This window comes from Jaculus jaculus, chromosome 1 (genome assembly GCF_020740685.1).
Source record: "Jaculus jaculus isolate mJacJac1 chromosome 1, mJacJac1.mat.Y.cur, whole genome shotgun sequence".
Classification (NCBI taxonomy): domain Eukaryota; kingdom Metazoa; phylum Chordata; class Mammalia; order Rodentia; family Dipodidae; genus Jaculus; species Jaculus jaculus.
In genome coordinates this window covers 302,582,759-302,606,598 of record NC_059102.1, presented here as the reverse complement: position 1 = coordinate 302,606,598, position 23,840 = coordinate 302,582,759, and the positions used below count along the sequence as shown (strand labels likewise).

Sequence of the window (23,840 nt, the reverse complement as noted above, 5' to 3'; positions counted from 1 at the left end):
TCTCTTTGGATCTCTCTCACACTTATGCACACATTTTTAAATACCATAGTTTGAAGTCAACAAGAAGTAACTTGTTGCCGGGTGTGGTGGCACACACCTTCCCAATACTTACGATTGTTGTGAGTTGGAGGCCAGTCTAGGACTACAGAGTAAGTTCTGGGTCATCCTGGGCTAGATTGAGACCCTACCTCAAAAAAAAAAAAAAGAAAAGAAAAGAAAAAAGAGAGCTGGGTGTGGTGGCGCATGCCTTTAATCGTAGCACTTAGAAGGCAGAGGTAGGAGGATCTCTGAGAGTTCAAGGTCACCCTGAGACTACATAGTGAATTCCAGGACAGACTGAGCTCAGGTGAGACACTACCTCGAAAAAACAAAAAGAAAAAGGACTTGTGTGTGTGGGGGCAGGGGGAGGGGGAAGCTTAAGATGAGTCAAATCTTTTCAGCAATAGTATTGTATGTACTGATATAGACACATCATTCTTCCTGAACAAAATTATATATGTGTAATCTTTAAAACAAAAATAAAATTTAAAGTCTCTTTCTTTAGAATCTAAAATTAAAGGAATTTTTGATGTTTAAGAGAATTAGATAGGGGCTGCAGAGATGGCTTAGTGGCTAGGTGTTTTCCTGTGAAGCCTAAGGACCCAGGTTTGATTCCCCAGTACCTAAGCCAAATGTACAAGGTGGCTCATGAGTATGGAGTTCATTTGCAGTGGCTAGAGGCCCTGGAGTGCCCATTCTTTCTCTCTATCTGCTACCCCCCCCCCCCCGCCTCTGTCTCTCTTTCGTAAATAAACAAAGTAAAATATTTACAAAAAGAAATATATAGGGTTGATGGTGTAGCTCCCTGTCAGAGCACTTGCCTAACACATATGAGGCCCTGGGTTTGTTCACCAGAGCCACTAAGAAGGAATTACATCCTTTTGATTATCCAAGGAAAGGATGAAACTAGATTTGGTACATCATATGGAACACAATACGTTATAATGCATTATTTTTTGTCTGAATAGTTTATTCAATTATTAATTTCCATGAACCAGACAGTATTTTGGATTCCTTGTCTGTTACATCAATTATTCTCCTAATAAGTTTGATGAGGTAGAATATGTTTACCTGCCATTTCATAGGTAAGAAAACCTATCAAACCTGTAGGTAAACTGAACAGGTAATCCCTGTTTGCTGAAGGATCATAGTTCATAAAGGTCATTTAGACTGTCATTTATCTACTGGCAAATTCTATGTTCTTTATACCATGCTAATGCTTATTTGTAGAATTCTAACACTGAAAGATTCTAGTCTTGTCAGAAAAAAGAAAACAACTATCTTTTGAAGGTGACATAGTTTTCTTTTGTCTTTTTACAAAAAAAAATGAATTGTTGAGCTAGTTGTATTGTTTCATTCAGGACAAAGATCTTATATTCCTTTGAGTTTTAGGGTCAAACTTCAGTCTTTTGTTTTGGTCCATTTAATTATTACTGGTAAATATTGTTCTAAAATAATTTCATTTTCAATATGGTAAAGTGAATTATGCCTAATTATAGTTAAAGTTTACAGAATTATTAAATTCATACACCAAAAATGTTATGATACCAGCAGTATGATTGAACAGAGATAGATACTGTGGTTGTTTTTATAAATAAAGCTTTGTTGGAACTCAGCTATACTTCTTTGCTTATCTAATACACATGGCAACTTTTGTGCTATAACAACAGATTTGAATAGTTATGATGTCAACTAAATAGCCTACAAAGCCTAAAATATATACTACCTGGACCTTCATAGGAAAAGTTTCTTAGCCTCAACTCCAGGCTCTAAGCCTTCCTTTAAATTGGAAATGCTGCTTTAGAATGCCAGAAAGTTAATTAGAAAGCTTTTTTATCTATATAATGGTCTTATTTAACTTTTTTTTTCTAAACTCTGCAGGTACCAACCAAAAAGCTAAAGAAATATGAAAAGGAATATCAGGCAATGCGGGAGAGTCAGCTGCAACAGGAAGACCCAATGGATAGATACAAGGTATGGTAGACACTCTGCATCCGCCGGTGCAAAACAGACCTATCTATATCCTGAAAGCCAGCAGTTTTGTTGAGTCCAGTCCCCTTTGTTCCATCCTGAATGCTTTAGACCCTGTGTGATGATGCTGACTGTCCAGGTATGTCTTTAGTCCAGGAGGTTTCTAAGTAGCCCAACCATAATATTTTTTTTCCCTTTCAGTTTGTATATTTGTAGGTAACTCCAGCTGTTTATTCTGAGAACCTTCCTAAGAAGCTGAGAGAAAGGGAAAAAGAAAGTGGCTTTCTACTTTCAAAAATGAGGAAAAGAAAGAAAATGGCAAAGTACTGTTTTAGCTGTGCATGATCACTTCCACAGAGACTTTTAGAAGGTGAACTGTTCAAGACTGGCACAAGATGTTTCAAACTTATCCCTGTGTGTAGCAAACATTAAAAATACAAACTCAGAAAGACAATAAAAGCCATGAAGTTATATCAAGCACAGTTATTGTATTTATTGCAACATTTATCTCTACAAATAATTTATGAATAACAGTCACATTTGAATACAGTATGCAATTTCAGAATCAAAATAATTTCAATTGAGTTTTTAAAGGTATAAAATGTAATTAGGTGTATACTATTTCAATAATATGAAAGAAATAGCTGTAGGGGCTGGTTAGTGGTTAAAGTACTTGCCTGCAAAGCCTACAGATTTGATTCCCCAGTATCCATGTAAGCCAGATGCATACACAAGGTGGCGCATGCATCTGGAGTATGTTTGCAGTGGCTATAGGCCCTGGCGTGCCCATTCTCTCCCTCCCTCTCTCCGTCTCTCTCTCTCTCCCATCTGCCTCTTTCTATCTCTCTCTCAAAATGAAAAACTAAAATGAACTACAGACGCATGAACTACCTTGTGTATCTGGGTCATGTGGGTCCTGGGAATCAAACCTGGGTCCTTTGGCTTTGCAGGTAAATGTCTTAACTGCTAAGCCATCTCTCTAGCCCAACTTTTATTTATTTATTTGAGAGAGAGAATGGGCACACCAGGACCTCTAGCCATTGCAAATGAACTCCAGACACAAGTGCTACCTTGTTTATGTAGCTTACGTGGGTCCTGGGGAATTGAACCTGTGTCTTTTGGCTTTGTAGGCAAGTGCCTTAACCACTAAGCCATCTCTTAAGCCTTTTATACCCTATTAGTAATGTCTAGGAATTTGTCCTGATGGACTTCTTAGCAAAGTTAGAACCCTCAATTTACAATGACATTTTCAAGGTAGCAATTGACAATACAGTGCCAACCAAAAACAGATTTGGTCCTTCATATAGTCAACAATCTAGTTTCAGAAGTAAAGTATAAAAAGTTATCTTAATGTAACAAAGTGTGTCAAAAACTTTAATACCTTTGAGCATCTTCTGTATGTAATATTGTCATGAATAAAATGAGTACTTTCTAATATAGAATAAGAAAAAATACTGAGAACACTGAGTGAGAACTCACACCTGCTCAGAAACAACCCTTCTTCCACCATGGAAACCAATTCTGCATAAATTTTCAGATTGCCATACACCAAGAGAGTTAGGAAGACTATAGGAGCTATGTTTTTGTAAATCAGAAATATCATACGATAAGCTATTCAAGTCTGATGCTATTTCTCTTGTACTTGGTGGCACATATAGAAAGGCTGTGCATAAAAGCAGGCTTGGGATTAAAGATCCAGTAGTGTATCCATGACTGCCAGCAGAAACTCTTCTTGTGGTATCGATGTAAACATGTAGGGATGTAGTAGTAGAGTGCTTACCTAGCATGAGGCAAGGCCCTGTGTTTGATCTCTAGCCCCTGCCCCCAAAATACAAGTAAACATATTCTTTGTGACTGTCTTTGCGACATATACAGAAGTTTACATTCTGAGGTTTTATTACTGTACTAACTTTTATCCAACATATCAATCTTAAGTACAAGAAAAGAAAAGGTATTAAATTTAAATTTTAAAATCCTAAGCCTGCTAAAATGTTCAGAAATTAGTGGTGATGGTTACATGTCTTCATTATTATATTAAGACCACCGAATTGTACACTGTACACAAAAGCATGATTTTGCCATAAATAGTGATGAAAAAACTATAACTCCAGCATTCAGAAGACTAAGGAAGGAACATCAAGATTTTGAAGCCAGCTTGGGTTACATAGTAAAACTCTGGTTTACCATCCCCCTCAAAAAAAACACATAATTTTATGGTATGTGAATTAAATCTATTCCCAATCTGTTTCAGTCAGCTCTATGTTGTTGGGACAGACATCGACCAGACATAGTTAGGAGGAGGCTTATTTAAGGTTTACAAATCCAGAGGAAACTCCATCAGTGGTGGAAGAAACTGTTTACTTCCATAGGTCCAGGCAGAGAGAAACAACTGCATCAAGCAAACACCAGTACCAGCAGACAGCATGAACCCCACCAGAGCTCAAACTGCTCTCTCTACTCCTTTGGTCTGGAATCAGAACTGCCCCCAGTGACACGACTCCTCTAGCAGGAATCTGCCTGCTAAGGGCTAAAGTTACAAAAACACATGAGTCTGTGGGGCCCTACATTTTCACTATCATATTCAAACTACCACACAACCCAAGCAAATGTTCCAGAATATTGGCATCTAACTCCCATCTTTCTTTTTCTTTTTTCTTTCTTTCTTTTTGCTCAAAGATGCTTTTTTTTCCCCCCTAAGGTAGGGTATTGCTGTAGCTCAGGTTGACCTGGAATTCACTCTGTAGTCTCAGGGTGGCCTTGAACTCATGGCAATCCTCCTACCTCTGCCTCCCAAGTGCTGGGATTAAAGGCATGAGCCACCACGCCCGGCTCAAAGATGCATTTTAAAAGGGAAAATATTTCATGATACAAAAAGCTGCAAAATAAAGTTTGGGGGCTGGAGAGATGGCTTAGCGGTTAAGCGCTTGCCTGTGAAGCCTAAGGACCCCGGTTCGAGGCTTGGTTCCCCAGGTCCCACGTTAGCCAGATGCACAAGGGGGCGCACACGTCTGGAGTTCGTTTGCAGAGGCTGGAAGCCCTGGTGCGCCCATTCTCTTTCTCTCCCTCTCTCTGTCTTTCTCTCTGTGTCTATCGCTCTCAAGTAAATAAATAAAATTTAAAAAAAAATAAATAAAGTTTGGAATAACTATAAATTATTATTTAACCATTCCAACCAGGATTTCCACACTTAGTGCAAAATAAACAATAAGTGGGAAAACAGGATTTAAAAAAAACATTATATTCACCACCATTTCACTTTTATGCAAGTGAAAAAAGGGAAATAAATACTCCAAAATGTTAAAACCTATCTGAATTTTTTGTTATTTAAAAGTTATTGTCATCTATTTATTTTTGTTTTTATTGTTTACTTGTGAAGAGAAACAGAGAGAGAGAGGGAGAGAGAGATGCCAGAACAGACTCCAGATGCATGTGCCATTTTATGCTTCTAAATTTACATGGATACTGGGGAAATAGACCTGGGCCATCAGGTTTTGCAAGTAGGTGCTTTTAAACATTAAGCTATCTTTCTAGCCCAAATTTTTTACTTTTTGTTGTTGCTGTTGGTGGTGGTGGTAGTGATGGTTTTTCAAGATAAGGTTTCACTCTAGTCCAGGTTTACCTGGAATTCACTATGTAGTCTCAGGCTGGCCTCAAACTCACAGTGATCCTCCTACCTCAGCCTCCCTAGTGCTGGGATTAAAGGTATATACCACTACACCTGGCCTCATCTTTGTCATTTTGTTGTTGTTGTTTTTCAAGGTAGGGTCTTGCTCTAACCAATTGTCATATTTTAAACCCTGTCAGTTTTTTATATTTTCCAAATGTTACAACTAGCAAGTAAAAGTTCCTTCCTGATCTTACCATTTTTTTTTTTTCTTTCACCTGGTTATTCTCACCTATGTAATTATTCTCCCTGTCTAGAAGAGATCACTCTGTAGCATGGTGACTCTCTCCATTTAAAAATTCACACTAGCTCCATACTATATTTAACTTAGAATCAATTCTAGATTTGTCTTTTAAAAAAATTATTTATTTGAGAGAGGGAGAGATAGAAGGAGAATGGGCACGCCAGGGCCTCCTGCTGCTGCAAACACTAGACATATGCGCCACTTTGTACATCTGGCTTTATGTGGGTAGCCTCTGCTTCCTGAATGTTGGCTCAAAGGTATTGGTCACCACACCTGGCTAGATTTATCTTTTTTTTTTTTTTTTTTTGAGACAGGGTTTCATATATCTCAGACTGACTTCAAAGTCTCTGTATGATCTTGAACTTCCGATTTCCTGTATCCACTAGAGTGCTAGGATTACGAGTGTGCACTATCATACTGGTTTATATCATGCTGGAGATTGAACCCAGAGCTTGTGCAACCTAGGAAAGCACTCTGTCCAGTGAGCTATATCCTAGCCTACCCATTGTTATTCTTACATCAACTTGGGTAGGTCACTTGTGTTGAAGTGAAATGCTTACGTGAAGATCATACTTGTTGAAGGGAGATCAATGTTAGCTAATTAATTTTAGCTAACTAATAACTATTGGTCAGCATAAATGAGTGGTACATTCATCTTTAGTGTTGCTTATTAATTGTAGGTATAATATGTGCTGTTCCTATCAGTAGCACACACATATGCACACTGTCTGCACTACCTGGTCTTGAAATCAGGTCTGTTTTTGAGCTCAGCAAACCTCACAACAACTGCTTGCAGCCATTAGTGTTCTCTTTGATTCCATGACAAGATTCTGGAGACAGAAAGGAAACCTACTGGAAGATAATTATAGACTATCAATTCTAAAACTCTTTGTCATCTTTCTTAACTGGGGCCTAGCCACATTTATGTGATATTCTTGCCTTCTCTGGTGTGTTGATTTGTAAATTAATTGATGAGTTCACATATACTTATAGATATGGCCAACGAATGGGTCAAGTTCATTTTCATTTTCATTTTTGTGCAAGTCGCCAGAAAACTTACATTAGTGGATATGTTCAGCTGTTTTACAAAATTTGTAAAGTTGATAATCAAACTCCCAAGAAGCAGGTAGTTTCCTAAATGAAGATATGAGGATAATGTTTTCATCATTATGGAGAGGAATTATTTTCATTACAAGGAAAGTTTTTTAGTTCTCTAATCAATTGATGATATATTGTTAGAGAACTATAGCCTTCGTCAGCCTTTGGAGAATGACAACTGTTTCTTGTTTAATTAAAGAGCTACTCATACTAATATGTGTCAGGTCTGTAAAGATACAATTAATTAAGTCAGCGAATTTCCCAAAGATATAATAAAGATTGCCGGTTCTGATGGGGAATATCCTAGACAGAATCTGGGATGTTTAAACACTCTTGGGTCTGAGACACTCATGGTATTATAAATATACAATTTCTAGTTGAAATATCCATTTTCAGTATAGTTAAATTTAGAACATTAATTTCCTTCATTATCTTAGACACATTAAATTCTTGTTAATCAAAATGTAATTCAATCCCAGTACTCAGGAGGCTAAGGTAGGAGGAGCACCTTTAGTTCAAAGCCATTTTGAGCTACATAGTAAGTTCCAGGTCAGCCTGGGCTAGAGTGAGACTCTGACTCAACAGTCAAAAAATTGTAATTCACCAGGCATGGTGGCACACGCCTTTAATCCCAGCACTCGGCAGGAAGAGGTAGGAGGATTGCTGTGAGTTCAAGGCCACCCTGAGACTTCATAGTGAAGCCCAGGTCAGCCTGGGCCAGACTGAGACCCTACCTCGAAAAAACAAAAAAAAAAAAAAAAAAAGTGTAATTCTAGGTATGTAGCTTCATGGTAGAGGACTTGCCCAGATTTGATCCCTAGCACTGCCAACCAAACCAAATAAAAACAAGATGTAATTCAAGTAGGAGGTGGGGAATGATTCCTCTAATGATTCCTATAAGTCTATAGTAAATTTTTTCATATGCTAATTTTTGTAAAACAATTGTCACTACATATATCTCTTAGTTATCTAATTGTATATAGTAAGAATAATACAAATTACTTGAAGTAAAACTTAATTATACCATATTACTTACCACCTTTATTTTTCTATTAAAATTATGGGCAGTAATTTCAGAGTTTTCTAAATTTGACAAGGGAACATGTTTAAATTATATTAAATTTCTTAGCTGTTAAGAGGAGACAGGTTTGATTTTTGTCACCTTGTTATGGTGGGTCCTTCCCTACACAGATATAAAAATAAGTTCAGACATCTTTGAAAAATGTTCTGCTAGTGAAAATAAGCATGTTTTACTTCCTGTAGCTTTTACTTCTTTCATATTCTCTAGATTGTTGTTGGCTTTTGGGAGCTTTTGTTTTACAAAAAAATGTGCTTTCAATGAGTAGAAATGCATGTGAGGATTGTTTCTATCTGCCTGCAAAGACAACCTTCAGCAGGTGCCACTTTCTTCATTGGCTGGATAACAATGCATTTATTGTTGTAGGGTGGTGAAGACTGCAAGCCTGTGCCCTTTGGGGGCTTCCCAAGTGATGTAGCTATGAGGAATGGACAGCTTCCGATGGTGTCCCACTGACTCAGTTGTACTTAACATTTGGGGATCCCTAAGTGACATGCGCAAAAGAACTTCTCAGTATGTTTATTGATGATATTCAGAATTCCCCAACATTTTTCTTAAATTTGGAGACTTTTTCTTCCTGTATTACAGAGAAATGATGATAATACATTTTACATTATCCATAACTTTATTATTTAATTATTTTAATTTTTTTTGAGACAAGATCTCACTCTAGCCCAGACTGACCTGTGAACTTGACTTACCTATGTGTAAAGATCCACGAACAGTGACTTGTGGTCTATATCTGGCTCAGTACTGTCTTGTTGTAAATAAAGTTTTATTGGAATGCTATCACATATTTCTATTTACCTGTTATCCATGGCTTTTGCAGCCATTGCAGATTCATTTCAACATGAATTGTGGTCTGCACACCAGAAAATATTTAATGTGCAGCCACTTAACATTAAAAGTACTAGCTCCTATGCTAGAGTAACATCTAAGTTTTTATTTTTTTTTTACTTTGTATGCAGTCTGGTTTGCCAACTGTCAGTTATTTCTGACAAGATTGTGTTTTTAGTTTAACATTTAAGATCTTTTAATTTCTACCAGAGAGATAAAATTGGAGGTAATGAGAAAACGAAAGCATAAAACAGTTTTAGATATCCAGTTTTTCCTCAAATTTTTATTTACAAACAAAATAGACATGTAGAAATTTATCTTTGTATATCAAAAAACTGTCTTCTGAGAATTAAGCTGATTATCCATTCTTTTAAAAGAGGTATCCAAAATAAAACATTCAAGAATTGACACTTTCCTTGCTAATGAAATTATACTTTTTTTTTTTTTAGATAAACATTTTCTCCTGACCCTTAAATGCCTTTAAAAACATGTGCCAACAGTTCATCATAGCATCAGACAACACACCCAAAATATTGAGCAAGGTTTATGCAGCCACCGCCTTCCCCATCATTTTTTCCCTGAAAGCTGATTCATTTTCTTTTTCTTGCCAATTCCCATTTCTCTGCTTTCTCCTCATCATGGTTTGGATAGCTTCATCCCAAAGTCAGCCCTAGGAATGAATGGGAACTGAGCTCATTTTTCCTTTTGCATTCCCTGCTTAGCCATTCCATTCTTTTGTCTGGAGATGAACCATTATGCAAGGAGACTGACCTTATCGTATAAGGAAGTTTCTTCCATCCAGCTTTAACACAGTATCAACTCGCCCATAATTACTAATAGTTCCACACACAGCATTTCCCCAAGTCATGCAAACTGCAAATAGCAGTGTGGAAAGGGAGGAGTTTTCCAGCCTGAGTCTCCTGAGTTGAGACTTGTCCCTGGCTGCCACAAGTAGATACTTTCTTCTTCTGAATGTTTGCCGTCGCAGAGAGAACTTAGAGCATACGACACTAAAAAACAAAACAGCGAAGAGAGTACTAACAAGTGTCTGTTTTTGTTACTGCCATTTTTCTCTAAGTATTAGTAGGTGTGCCATTTCATTGGATATTCCTTTTTCTTTCAATTGTCTTTGTACCTATGATTGAAAACGGTAGTTGGTCTATGACTGTTGAGGAGGTAAGTTATGTTGGTTCTTTTTTTTTTTTTTTTTTTTTAAATCTGTGTGTGTCTGTATTAGCGTCTGTCTCTGAAAAATGCAGTATCCTCCTCCCAAAAGTTACTAACCAAACCTTCCTGGCTATACAGCTGCTGTGCACGAGGGGGAAGGAGCACCAGAGGAAAGCGGTCTGTTCTCCGTTCCAGTGGTGTCGGTTGCATGAGATGGAGTGTGTTTCAGACAGTGCAGTGTGGGTTTTCGGGCTTATGTAACTGTGTGCTCCTATAATCTTTTCTGCAAGGCAAGGGAGCCATCTGCCTAGTGCCCCCCACCCCACCCCCAGGCTCTGAGCATTCAGCACATCTGCTGTGTTAAACCTGCACTGTGTGGGTCTCTCCACACTGACTGCAAGCCTCTCCCCAGACTCTGCCAACCTTTCAGAATGAACCAAGCTCCACTTTGTTTTCCTCTCTGATGGGAAGGTAAGCTTGTTCTTAGTTCTGAGAGTAGTGTTGGCTCCTTAGGAAGAGCTGGAAAACACAACTAAGCAGTGTAATGGGCGTTAATCTTTGGTGCCTCCATCTCAGTAGCAGCGTCGCACTGGGTGCCACTTGAGTGTCCCAAGAACACCTCACCTCCCCAGGCCCAAACTTTGGAGGACGATACTGCATTTTTGGCCTCTTAGCGCCGTCGCTTGCTTCCCCTTGTCTGTGAGCGTGAGCAGGAGTCTGACGCTCCCCACTGTGCCGCTTGCTTTGCAGACACCGAACTGAAGCTGCTTGCTAACGCCCAAGCGGTGGGCATGCCCTGTGGGCTAGTCTCATCTTTAGGGACCCCCCTCCACACTTCCTCCCAGGCCCCACCTTGCCCTTACCCCTTTAATTGTGTGTCTGTGAAGATGGGTTCAAGCTGCAGCAGTGTCACAGAAGTTACAGCCAGCATTTCAGCTGTGCTCACCACTCTCACCTTCCTTCTAGAGTAGTGAACCCACCAGACATTCATCTCTAATTGAAAATGCAGTAGCTACCTTGTGTGGTATGGAAATACTTGAACATTTTCCCCACAAACATCATATTTTCATTTGTGCCAACTTAACATGGTGTAAATAATAGGTGAGGAAGGCTCTCTTGTGCTTTAGACTTCCCTGAGTACAGCTTCAGACAATCTCAGTAGAAACAGGGCACTTCACTCAGGAACAGGTATTGAGGTAATCTTATCTAGGTCTCTTGAAGAGATTTATCAAGAAATGAGAAAAATCTGTTCTCCACCCAAGAGTCTGCCCTGTGAAGGAGGTGATGTTGAAATTGTGCTGGGCATTGCTGCTTTTTCCTGGCAAGGAGGAAACAGATTGAAAGTTTCTGAAATGTTTATAAAACTCAAGTTTTCTACAAGTATCTAAGTTGTTTCTACAGAAAGAAGTAATAGATGCTTCAGAAATAAGGATTAACTCTAGCCCCAACTAGAGATTGAAATTCTCCTAAAACCCAGGTTTTCATGTGTCATTTGTGATGCTTCCACAGGAGGATAGAATGTGTGTTGACTGAGAAAACAAAGAATTCAGTAAGAATAAGTTGTCCTACCAATACATGGTACACTCTTTGTTTTTTCAGGAATATTCTGGGACACAGGGTTCCTGGCAAGAAAGCATGTTTGAGAACTTGCATTATGTCTTAGTCACAAGAAAAGGTTCAGTATGGTATTGTATAGAACATGACTTTCTACCAGAGTAGACTTAATAGTTTTTCTTCATTTTTGTATTTTATCCCTTCTAGTAGAATTGAAATTTGGGATTAAAGAGTTTTTTAAACAAAGGTTTTTTCCTTATACTTTATATATTTTTTTTCATTGTAGAAAACTTGGAAACATTTTCCAAAGGACAAAGATAACAAAAAATCATCCACTATCCACACAGTGCTATAATTCTTTATTCTTTTTTTTGTTTTGTTTTGTTTTGTTTTGTTTTTCAAGGTAGGGTTTTGCTCTAGCCCAGGCTGACTTGGAATTCACTTTGTAGTCTAAGGGTGGCCTCAAACTCACAGCAATCCTCTTACCTCTGCCTCCAAGTGCTGGGATTAAAGATGTGTGCCACCATGCCTGGCTCCTATTTTTTATTCTTAATATGGCTTTTAATTTTTTTTTTGAGGCAAGCCCAACAGACTGGCCTTTTTTGTTATGTGTGTGTGAGAGAGAATTGGTGTGCCAGGGCCTCCAGCTACTGTAATCAAACTCCAGATGCATATAACATTTTGTGCACATGTGCAACCTTGCGCTTGCATCACCTTGTGCATCTGACTTGGGGTCTGGAGAGTAGAATATGGGTCCTTAGGCTTTGTGGGAAAGTGTCTTAACTGCTAAGCCAGGTCTCCAGCCCTGGGGTTTTTTTTATTTAATATTTTTATTTATTTACAAGCAGAGAGATTTAGAAGATAGGGAATGGGCATACCTGGGCCTCCTGCCACTGCAAATGAACTCCAGATACATGCACCAGTTTGTGTATCTGGGTTTCTATGGGTACTAGGGATTGAGACCAGGTCATCAGGCCTCCTAAGAGCAAGCGCTTTAAACCATTAAAGCATCTTTTTAACCCAATGTCTTTTAAAATAGTCATTAAAATGAAGTTTTCTAGTTATCTATTTTAGCTATAAGGTTATGTGAGCATTTTGTTTACTATTAGATATTTTTCTGCCATTTATTTAAAAGTATTTTACAAGATTTGGGATATTTTCTATCTTCATTTTTTTTTTAGTAGACATCTTTAAAAAAGTTTTTTTGGCATCCCCCAACTATCCCAGTCTATCTTTTCTAGTAGAAAAGATGTGCTCAAACTGTGGGTCCTTCTTGAACGTCTTTGCTGGCCTTCCCTGCTTGTGGGTCATCTGCTTCTTTGAGTGGCTGAGGCATTGCCCTTACTCTGTTTTTAGCTCTGTGAGAGAGGGCCAGAGGAGAGAGGAGAGAAATTGGATTTCCTGTCTATATAACAAATACCAGATTGTTCTCTATGAGATAAAACTAATCCGTACTCCTCTGTGAAATACTGTCTTCCAGAACATATATTTTGATTTTTTTTCTTATCAGTATTGGTCTGGATTTATTTTTACCACCCCTGTCCCCACAGAAAACACTGTTGGGTGTGTAAACCTAAAACCAGGAAGGTCTCATCACACTGAAGTCTATTAGCTACCTTTTGAATCACCTGTAACTAACAGTAGCAAAGAAAACATTTTTGATACTGTGGAATATAGAAGACTTAGATGTTATTCTGAAAGCTTCTGACATCAGCTTACCCAGTTCAGCTAAGGGAGCTAAGGGATACCTTGCCTCATAAGAATTCGTCACTTGATTCACTCATAACCAAAGACAGGAATTCCAAGAGGTTAAAAAAAAAAAAAGTAGCTCAGTAATTTATTTGACCAAAGTTCTTTTGATATGAAGTTTGAATAAAATGAAAATAAAATTAAAAATTTATTACAGGGATTTTTGCTCTCACCAATAAAAAAACAGTGCTTAGAAAAGCATAAGCTCCCTTGTCTTTTTCATTCTTTTTGAACCCACATACCTTGATTCTGGATTTAGTGTTCTTAAATAGTGCCAATTAATTTGACCCCTGACCTTAGAAAAACAATTTGAAGAAATGACTAGTGTCAATCCTACTAGGTCCTGCAGTTTCTGTAGGTCAAGTGTGGAGCCACTGGGCACGTTTCAGATGACTCCTGTATCTGTAACGAGGTCTGCATGAAAACCCAGGATTGGAAATAGACTTGGGAGTTCTGCTCTTTGTTGTACATTTTACCTATGAAGTCCTGTTTGGATGACTTAGGGGTGGGGGCCAGCTTCACTGGTAGAGTTCTGCGACTGCACCGCTGGCTAAACTCACTGTTTGTTCCCAGACAGCAGCCTGCCTTCCTGTGCCACCCGCGCCTTCTTTTTCACCTTTGAAAGTTCACTTTGTGGTTGTTGCTTGTGTTCCTCACCAGTCCCTCTTGTTTCTGCTTGTGTGTGCTGGCACTAATGCCTACCTCCGCTGTTGCTCTATTTCTACAGAGGGAGAACCGAAGATTACAGGAGGCCAGCCTGAGGTTGGAACAAGAGAATGATGACCTTGCGCACGAGCTAGTAACCAGCAAAATTGCCTTGCGGAATGACTTGGACCAGGTAAATATGCCCTTCACTGGGTGGAATTGAGACTGTATCTAACTTGTTCAAGGGCATGGACCACATGGCTCTGGCAGCACTCCCCCACCCCCGCCTTGCTCTCTTCTCCACATGAGTGAGCTTCTAGATACATGAATGGGCAGGTAGGAAGGGAGTGAATGAAAAATGCAAGTCTCAGAGAAGGGTTTGGGTTATTTCTAACAGCATGTGTGACATCCTTTCTACAAACCTAAGCTACCCTGATGTGTCTTTTCTTCACCAGTACTTTTCCTAAACCAAGGGCCACCATAATTACCTAAGACTCTTCCTCATACTGAATATGAAGGTTTTTTTTTCTTTTATTTATTTATTTTTTTATTAACATTTTCCATGATTATAAAATATATCCCATGGTAATTCCCTCCCTCCCCACCCCCACACTTTCCCATTTGAAATTCCATTCTCCATCATATTACCTCCCCATTACAATCATTGTAATTACTTATGTACAATATCAACCTATTAAGTATCCTCTTCCCTTCCTTTCTCTACCCTTTATGTTTCCTTTTTACCTTACTGGCCTCTGCTACTAAGTATTTTCCTTCTCACGCAGAAGCCCAATCATCTGTAGCTAGGATCCACATATGAGAGAGAACATGTGGCGCTTGGCTTTCTGGGTCTGGGTTACCTCACTTAGTATAATCCTTTCCAGGTCCATCCATTTTTCTGCAAATTTCATAACTTCATTTTTCTCTACCACTGAGTAGAACTCCATTGTATAAATGTGCCACATCTTCATTATCCACTCATCTGTTGAGGGACATCTAGGCTGGTTCCATTTCCCAGCTATTATAGATTGAGCAGCAATAAACATGGTTGAGCACATACTTCTAAGGAAATGAGATGAGTTCTTTGGATATATGCCTAGGAGTGCTATAGCTGGGTCATATGGTAGATCAATCTTTAGCTGTTTTAGGAACCTCCACACTGTTTTCCACAATGTCTGGACCAGATTGCATTCCCACCAGCAGTGTAGAAGGGTTCCTCTTTTTCCACATCCCTGCCAACATTTATGATCATTTGTTTTCATGATGGTGGCCAATCTGACAGGAGTGAGATGGAATCTCAATGTAGTTTTAATCTGCATTTTCCTGATGACTAGTGACGTAGAACATTTTTTTAGATGCTTATATGCCATTCATATTTCTTCCTTTGAGAACTCTCTATTTAGCTCCATAGCCCATTTTTTGATTGGCTTACTTGATTCCGTATTATTTAACTTTTTGAGTTCTCTGTATATCCTAGATATTAATCCTCTATCAGATATATAGCTGGTAAATATTTTTTCCCATTCTGTAGGTTGCCTCTTTGCTTTTTTCACTGTGTCCTTTGCAGTGCAAAATCTTTGTAATTTCATGAGGTCCCAGTGATTAATCTGTGGTTTTATTGCCTGAGCAATTGGGGTTGTATTCAGAAAGTCTTTGCCAAGACCAATATGTTGAAGGGTTTCCCCTACTTTTTCCTCTAGCAGTTTCAGAGTTTCAGGTCTGATGTTAAGGTCTTTAATCCATTTGGACTTAATTCTTGTGCATGGCGAGAGAGAGGAATCTATTTTCATCCTTCTGCAGATATATATCCAGTTTTCAAAACACCATTTGCTGAAGAGGCTGTCTCTTCTCCAATGAGTATTTTTGGCATTTTTATCGAATATCAGGTGGCTATAGCTACTTGGGCTTACATCTGGGTCCTCTATTCTGTTCCACTGATCTACATGTCTATTTTTGTGCCAGTACCATGCTGTTTTTGTTACTATGGCTCTGTGGTATAGCTTAAAATCAGGTATGGTGATACCACCAGCCTCATTTTTGTTGCTCAGTATTATTTTAGATATTCGAGGTTTTTTGTTATTCCAAATGAATTTTTGGATTGTTTTTTCTATTTCCATGAAGAAAGCCTTTGGAATTTTGATAGGGATTGCATTAAATGTGTAGATTGCTTTAGGTAAGATTGCCATTTTCATAATATTGATTCTTCCAATCCAGGAACAAGGGATGTTTCTCCACTTTCTAGTGTCTTCTGCAATTTCTCGCTTGAGTGTTTTAAAGTTCTCATTGTAGAGATTCTTTACTTCCTTGGTTAGGTTTATTCCAAGGTGCTTTATTTTTTTTTTGATGCAATTGTGAATGGGACTGATTCTCTGATTTCATCCTCTGTGTGTTTGTTGTTAGCACTGAATATGAAGTTTTATAAGAATCACATACATTGAGAACCCAGTGTGGGGTGCATACCTGTACATCATGGCACTGTGGAGGTGGACACAGGAGGATCAGGAATTCAGTGCCAACCTGAACTATGTAGCAAGTTCAAAGGCCAGCCTAAGTTACAAAAGACCCAGACTCCAAAATAAAAAACATAACAAAACAGTAATAAAAAATGCCCAGGAGTTGAATTATTGGATTGATAAGCATCTTAGTGCCTAAGAGCCAGACTACTTGGGTGTGAATCTTGCTGTGTCATCCTGGGCAGTTCTTTCCTGTCCATATTTTAAAAGTATCTACCCCATAAGGAAGATGTAAAGATGGAGTAAAAACATTCCAGTGGGCTGGAGAGATGGCTTAGCGGTTAAGCGCTTGCCTGTGAAGCCTAAGGACCCCAGTTCGAGGCTCAGTTCCCCAGGTCCCACATTAGCCAGATGCACAAGGGGGCGCACGCGTCTGGAGTTCGTTTGCAGAGGCTGGAAGCCCTGGCGCGCCCATTCTCTCTCTCCCTCTGTCTGTCTTTCTCTCTGTGTCTGTTGCTCTCAAATAAATAAATAAATAACATTTAAAAAAAAAAAACATTCCAGTAGTATGTGCTTAGTAAATGTTAGTGGTTGCTAGGGAACCCTTTAATTATTTGGCTTCCCTTGTTCATTCCAACAGTGCTGACAGTCTTAGGACTTCCTGACTTCCTTTGCTAGCATTTTCAAAAATCATTGCTAAAATGGGAACAGGCTTGTGTATTTTTTATGTGTCTATCTATCATCCATCCATCCATCCATCCATCCATCCATCCATCCATCCATCCATCTATCTATCTATCTATCTATCTATCTATCTATCTATCTATCTATCTATCTAGGAGTCCTGGGGGATCAAACCCAGGGTGTTTTACATGCTAGGAAAGCATTCTACCACTGAACTGTATAACTAATATGTGCATTGAAATACTTCAACAGTTTTCTGACTTCTAAAAAAGAAAATATTCCTGGTAGATGAATCAGGGCAAGAAATATTGAAACTCCAAGGCTGTGGAGCCAATTTTTACCTGTGTAACGATCCACTGATAACATCAACCTGTTTGTGTGTTTAAAATTTCAGGATGGCTAACAGCAGTCTCTGCCACATTTCTTTTTCTCATATAAGCAGTACTCTACCACTGAGCTACAACCCCAGCCCCTAAATGGGCTTTGAAAAAACAAAACGAAAAAAAAAAAAGTGGTATTTATAGGTAGAAAAAGAAACCTATTCAAAACAAATTTGGGGGGCTTAACTCCAAATTCTATTTGGCTAGTCCATTTGGATATCAATAAAAGTCTAGACTAAGAGAGCCAGAGCCAGAGAAGGTGGCAAGCTTCCCATTCAGTTAGGGCCACTTGGCCCAAGCTCAGGTAAGCAGTAGCATGGTTGCCCTCCATGCGATCTTACTCTTGAATCTTCCATTTGAATCTTTTTCATTTTTCATTTTTCATTTTTTAAATTTTTTTTTTGAGAGAGAAAGAGACAGATACATATAGAGAATGGGCACACCAGGGCCTTCAGCTGCAGCAAACGAACTCCAGACACATGTACCACCTTGTGCATCTGCCTTACATGGGTCCTATGGAATTGAACCTGGGTCCTTTAGCTTTTCAGACAAGCACCTTAACTGCTAAACCAACTCTCCAGCCCCAATTTGAATATTTTATTCATGAGTAGTTTTCTTAAGATGGCTGTCTACATGAAAAAAAGTAAATCCTTTCATTCAGTGGGAATACAGTGAAATGAGCTAAAGAAAGGTCGAGCCAGGTGTGGTGACTACACCTTTAATCCCTACACTCGGGAGGCAGAGGTAGGAATGAGACTATTGAGTGACCCAGATTTAAAAAGGATGAATGAGGGATTGGAGCAATGGCTTAGTGGTTAAGGTGCTTGCCTGTGAAGCCTAGGAACCTAGGCTTGATTCCCCAGTATCTACATAAGCCAGATGCACATGGTGGCACATGTGTCTGGAGTTTGTTCACAGTGGCTGGAAGCCCTGGAGTGCCCAATCTCTCCTCTCTGCCTCTTTCTTTCTTTCTCTCAAATAAACAAATAAAAATTATTTTTTTTAAAATAAATCTGAATGAAGTTCCAGAGGAATGACATCCACAGTTGTCCTGTGGTCTTCACATGCATGCAAGTTGCACACACACATGCACAATAGATAAATCAACTAGACCTTAAATAAATTGCTAATTAATTCTTTGCCTCAATCACCTAGAACTTCTTTCTGTAGCCTCCTTTTCCTTTTCCTTTCTCTGCTTGGTCATGCTGTATTTTGCTTCTGACCTGTACTGTTGCAAAGGTTGGATACTGCTTTTTTTACTGAGCAGAAAGGGAGCAAATTAACCAATGAATGTAGCCTTCTGTACAAGAAAGTTTGAATCTTTAGGGATATTAGGTGGCTCCGGTTTGCCTCAAGAAGAGTCTTCAGCCTTCTTGAGGCTTTGACCTGTTTTCTGAGTCTTTGAATTCAGGGTCTTCAGCAGCTTCACTGTCCTGGAAGGCTCTTCCTCTTGCTGTTCTGCACCATCAGCTGTTTGCTTGCTTGCTTTTTTTTTTTTTTTTTTTTTTTTTTTTTTTAGGGTAGGGTCTCACTCTAGCCCAGGCTGACCTAGAATTCACTATGTAGTTTCAGGCTGACCTCAAACTCATAGTGATGCTCCTACCTCTGGCTCCTGAGTGCTAGGATTGAAGGAGTAAGCCATCATGCCTGGCCCCACCCACTTTTTGTGAGGATGTTGCTTACACTGGTGTTTCAGCTGCTAGGTGTGTTTCAGCCATGCTTCTTATAACATAAATAGACATACTTTGGACAAGGCTTCAAGTTTTACCTTCTTTGTGTCCACAGATCTCTTCTAATGTTCCTTTCTAAAAATCTGTATTATGGTCATTTTTATTTTGTGCTAACTCAACTTTTTTTTTTTTTTGGTATTTTTTCGAAGTAGGGTCTCACTCTGGCCCAGACTGACCTGGAATTCACTATGGAGTCTCAGGGTGGTCTTGAACTCATGGCGATCCTCCTACCTCTGCCTCCCGAGTGCTGGGATTAAAGGCGTGCGCCACCACGCCCGGCTTGCTAACTCAACTTTTGAGGCAAGTATTATTTTCAATCCCTCACTTTAGAAATGAGAACAGGTCTGGAGAGATGGCTTAGCGATTAAGCGCTTGCCTGTGAAGCCTAAGGACCCCGGTTTGAGGCTCGGTTCCCCAGGTCCCACATTAGCCAGATGCACAAGGGGGCGCACGTGTCTGGAGTTCATTTGCAGAGGCTGGAAGCCCTGGCGTGCCCATTCTCTCTCTCCCTCTATCTGTCTTTCTCTCTGTGTCTGTCGCTCTCAAATAAATAAATAAAAAAAAATTAAAAAAAAAAAAAAGAAATGAGAACAATGGCCAGGTATGGTGGCGCACGCCTTTAATCCCAGCACTGGGAGGTAGACGTAGGAAGATTACTGTGAGTTCAAGGCCAGCCTGAGACTACAGAGTGTATTGCAGATCAGCCTGGGCTACAAGTCAGACACTATCTCAAAAATAAATAAATAAATAAATAAGAAAACTGACATATTCATACTTAGACTTGAAAGTTATTTTAAAAATTAATGATATGATTACAAATGGATATACTAGTTTATTTACTACAGGTTTCTCATATGAATAAAGAACAGAGGACTGGAGTGATGGCTCAGTGATTAAAATGCTTGTTGGCAAAGCCTAATGATCCAGATTTGATTCCCCGGTACCCATGTAAAGCCAGACTCACAAAGTGGTGCATGCATTTGGAGTTCATTTACAGTGGCTGGAGCCCCTGGTGTACCCATCCTCTTCTGTCTGTATGTCACTGTCTGTCTCACTCTGCTTGCAAAATAAGTAAATAAGTAAATATTATAATTAGTAAATAAAATATTTTTAAAAGAATAGAAATAATGTGCATGTTCAATAAGTAGTAGGGGAGAAAGAGAGTACATCTGTAAAATAGTTTGAAAAACAATGTTAATTATAATAATAATACATATATAGCACATAATTTTATTTTTCAAAATTATATATTTATTTGAGAAAGAAAGAGAAAGAACCAAAAGAGAGAGTGCATATGGGTGTGCCGGGGCCTTCTACCACTGCAGGTGAACTCCAGATGCATGTGCCATTTTGTGCATCTGGCTTTATGTGGATATTTGGGAATTTAACCCAGGCCATCAGACTTTGCAAGCAAGTGCCTTTAACTGCTGAGCCATCTCCCTAGCCCCACCCATAACTTTATAAACAGAAAAAAAAAAACCCTAAAAATCATTTCATCTGCATCAATGAAATGACTGCTCTATGGTTACTCTTGAAATTACTGATTTTTGAATACCTAGACACCTCATGTGGACACTAAATCAGTTCTTAAAGAAAGAATTCTATCATGCTTTCATTTCTACTTTCCCTATATTCTTCTTCCATACCTCTTCCATGCTGTCTTTTAAAGAGGTAGTAAGACCTGGACCTTTGCCTCTTGCAGCTAATCATCAAGAGGAAAGAATAAAATTGCCATTTCTTTCATATCTCCTCCTGACTTCTGATTTTACAGTTTCTGCCTCAGCAGGTAGACTATTTCTGTCAAACACCCATTCTGCCCTTAGGTTCTCACAGAAGGGCATGGGTCTGAGAGAGAAAGACTGACTTTACCTGTTTCCCCTGTTTGCCTAGTGCCTTTGCAGTCAGAGTATATCATTGAAAGTAGCCAGGCTTAAACATGAAACTGGGCTGTGAGACCATATTTAACAAATACTAACTAGGTACTTTTTATTTTTATTTTTTTGGTTTTTCAAGGTAGAGTCTCACCCAGGCTGACCTGGAATTTGCTATGTAGTCTCAGGGTGGCCTTGAACTCACAGCAATCCTCCTACTTCTGCCTTCCAAGTTCTGGGATTAAAGGCATGCGCCACCATGCCCGGCTCTAACTGGGTACCTTTGCCAAAGCACATCATCCTATGTCTTGTCATTACCATGCTCCATGTGTCCGAGGTTCCCTGTGTGGTAAAGGGACTTCATTTTTTCTTTCTGACTGAGGATGCTTCTCGTCTGACAACTCACCCACTCACACACCTTATGCAAAGATTCCTCAGGATAAGAAATGAAAAAAGATGAATCTCCACTTCAGTGCTTCAGACCCTTCCTTCATTGTTCCCAGGAACAGAAAGGAAGAGGTAAGTTAGTGAAGATCTATCTGTTGCTTCTGGCCACAGACCAAAAGCTGAGGGCCATGAGAGATGCATTGTTTTGTTTAAATCAAACAACCAGCTCAATGTGTTCTTTCATAAATCATTTCTGAAAAATCATCCCTGGTGTTAGAGCTATGCTTTTGACCAGGTTTGTGACTAAAGCACACATTGTAGTGCCTGTTTCTGTTATGTGGTTATGTCATAGAGGCAATTGATTGTGCTTCTAACTTCAAATATCAGTAGGAATTATAAGATGTTTATGTGTGATTAATGATAGCCAGATGTGGTGGCACATGCCTTTAATCCTAGCATTCAGGAGGCAGAATGAGTTCGAATCTACCCTGAGACTACATAGTGAATTCCAGGTCAACCTGGGCTAGAGCGAGACCCTACCCCAATAAACAACAACAACAACAAAAAGACTTAATAATGGTAATGTTCCACTTAGTCTACAAATTATGGAGGTCTTATGTATTCAGATTTAGAATTTGAGTAACTCGCTGTTTAATATTATCATCATTTAACATTAAAGAGAATGTATATTTGAGTGAGGTATAGCAGTTGGCTGTACAATAATACAGAAGCCAATTTTTTTTTTACAGAAGCCAATTTTTAGAGGATGACCCAGGTCATATAAGATCTGGTCTATTTAACAAAGAAAAGAAACTCTAGATTAGTTTTCTCAAAATGAAAATGTGGTATTGCTTATATATAGGAACCACAACATTAATTATGTATGATGGGGAAAAATAGTGATAACAATGTATAAGACTGTCTTATGACTAACAAAGATTATTCAGCAGAAGATGTCTAAAAAGGGACTGGGTAGATGGCTCCATTGGTAAAGTGCTCGCCATACAAGCATGAGAACCTGAGTTCTGATCCCTAGCACCAACACGTAAAAAGTCATGGGCAGCCAGGCGTGGTGGTGCATGCCTTTAATCCCAGCACTTGGGAGGTAGAGGTAGGAGGATCGCCATGAGTTCGAGGCCACCCTGAGACTACATAGTGAATTCCAGGTCAGCCTGGACTAGAGTGAGACCCTACCCCAAAAAAACAAAAAAAAAAGTCATGGGCAGTGCTGAGTAGGCAGAGACAGGTGGATCTCTGGGGCTCGCTGGGCAGCTCATCTGGCTGAATCTGTGAGCTGTAGGATCAGTGAGAGATTCTGTCTCAAACAAGATGGAGAGTGATTGATGAAGACACCTCACATAACCTCTAGCCTTTACATGCACACGCACATGCACACATGTGCACACACACAAGCATACCCCTCCACACACATACACACACAGAGAGAGAGAGAGAAACTATACAAATAAAAATGGCAGTGTTTTCTTCACAATATTTAGGTGTTTGTAAAAAGTTTTCCAGCCGGGAATGGTGGCACACGCCTTTAATCATAGCACTCCGGAGGCAGAGGTAGGAGGATTGCCATGAGTTTGAGGCCACCCTGAGACTACAGAGTGAATTCCAGGTCAGTCTGGGCCAGAGTGAGACTCTACCTTGAAAAACCAAAAAAAAAAAAAAAGTTCTCCATATGGAAGACTTTCCCCCTTTTCTTACTTATAATTTTCAAAACTGTACAATAGCGGCATAGGTTGCAAGATTCAAGAAACTTGTTACTGAAGTCAGCATAGCATTGACCATTCAAGTTTAGAGTTAGGGTTAGATGAATCTCTCTCTCTTCAAGACATCAGATTTGTAAAATATTTATTTCAGAGTTTCATGGTATGGTGCATATTACAGGATTTTTTTGTTTGTTTTTTGTTTTTCTAGGTAGGGTCTCACTCTGGTCCAGGCTGACCTGGAACTCACTATGTAGTCTCAGGGTGGCCTTGAACTCACAACAACCCTCCTACCTCTGCCTTCTGAGTGCTGGGATTAAAGGCGTGTGCCACCACACCCAGTTTACAGGAATTTTTTAGGTAAAAATTGCAGATTTCATTGCAATCCTTTTAACTGGTATAACTTACATTCTTGGTTAGAATGTAATGGGCTAAAGTACAGGAAGATACATTTGGTTAAGGGTGTGTGTGTGTGTGTGTGTGTGTATGTGTGTGTAGAATATATGTGTTGTGTGGTATGTGTAGTGTATGTGTATGTGCATCTATGTGGGGACCAGAGGAGAATGTTGGGTGT

General features: G+C 39.2%; 1 protein-coding gene across 7 annotated transcripts in view; it reads left to right on the top strand.

Moving 5' to 3' along the window:
- Rabgap1l (RAB GTPase activating protein 1 like) overlaps positions 1-23,840 on the top strand; it is a 682,536-nt gene that overhangs the window by 639,452 nt on the left and 19,244 nt on the right. For 6 of the 7 annotated variants that reach the window (XM_045141715.1, XM_004658772.3, XM_045141714.1 and 3 more), the window contains 2 exons: positions 1,921-2,013; positions 14,129-14,239. In XM_045141715.1, coding sequence (XP_044997650.1) covers positions 1,921-2,013; positions 14,129-14,239 — 204 coding nt within the window. Of the gene's footprint in view, positions 1-1,920; positions 2,014-2,211; positions 2,482-14,128; positions 14,240-23,840 lie in introns of those variants that run through there. The other variant, XM_004658773.3, reaches the window with a different exon arrangement.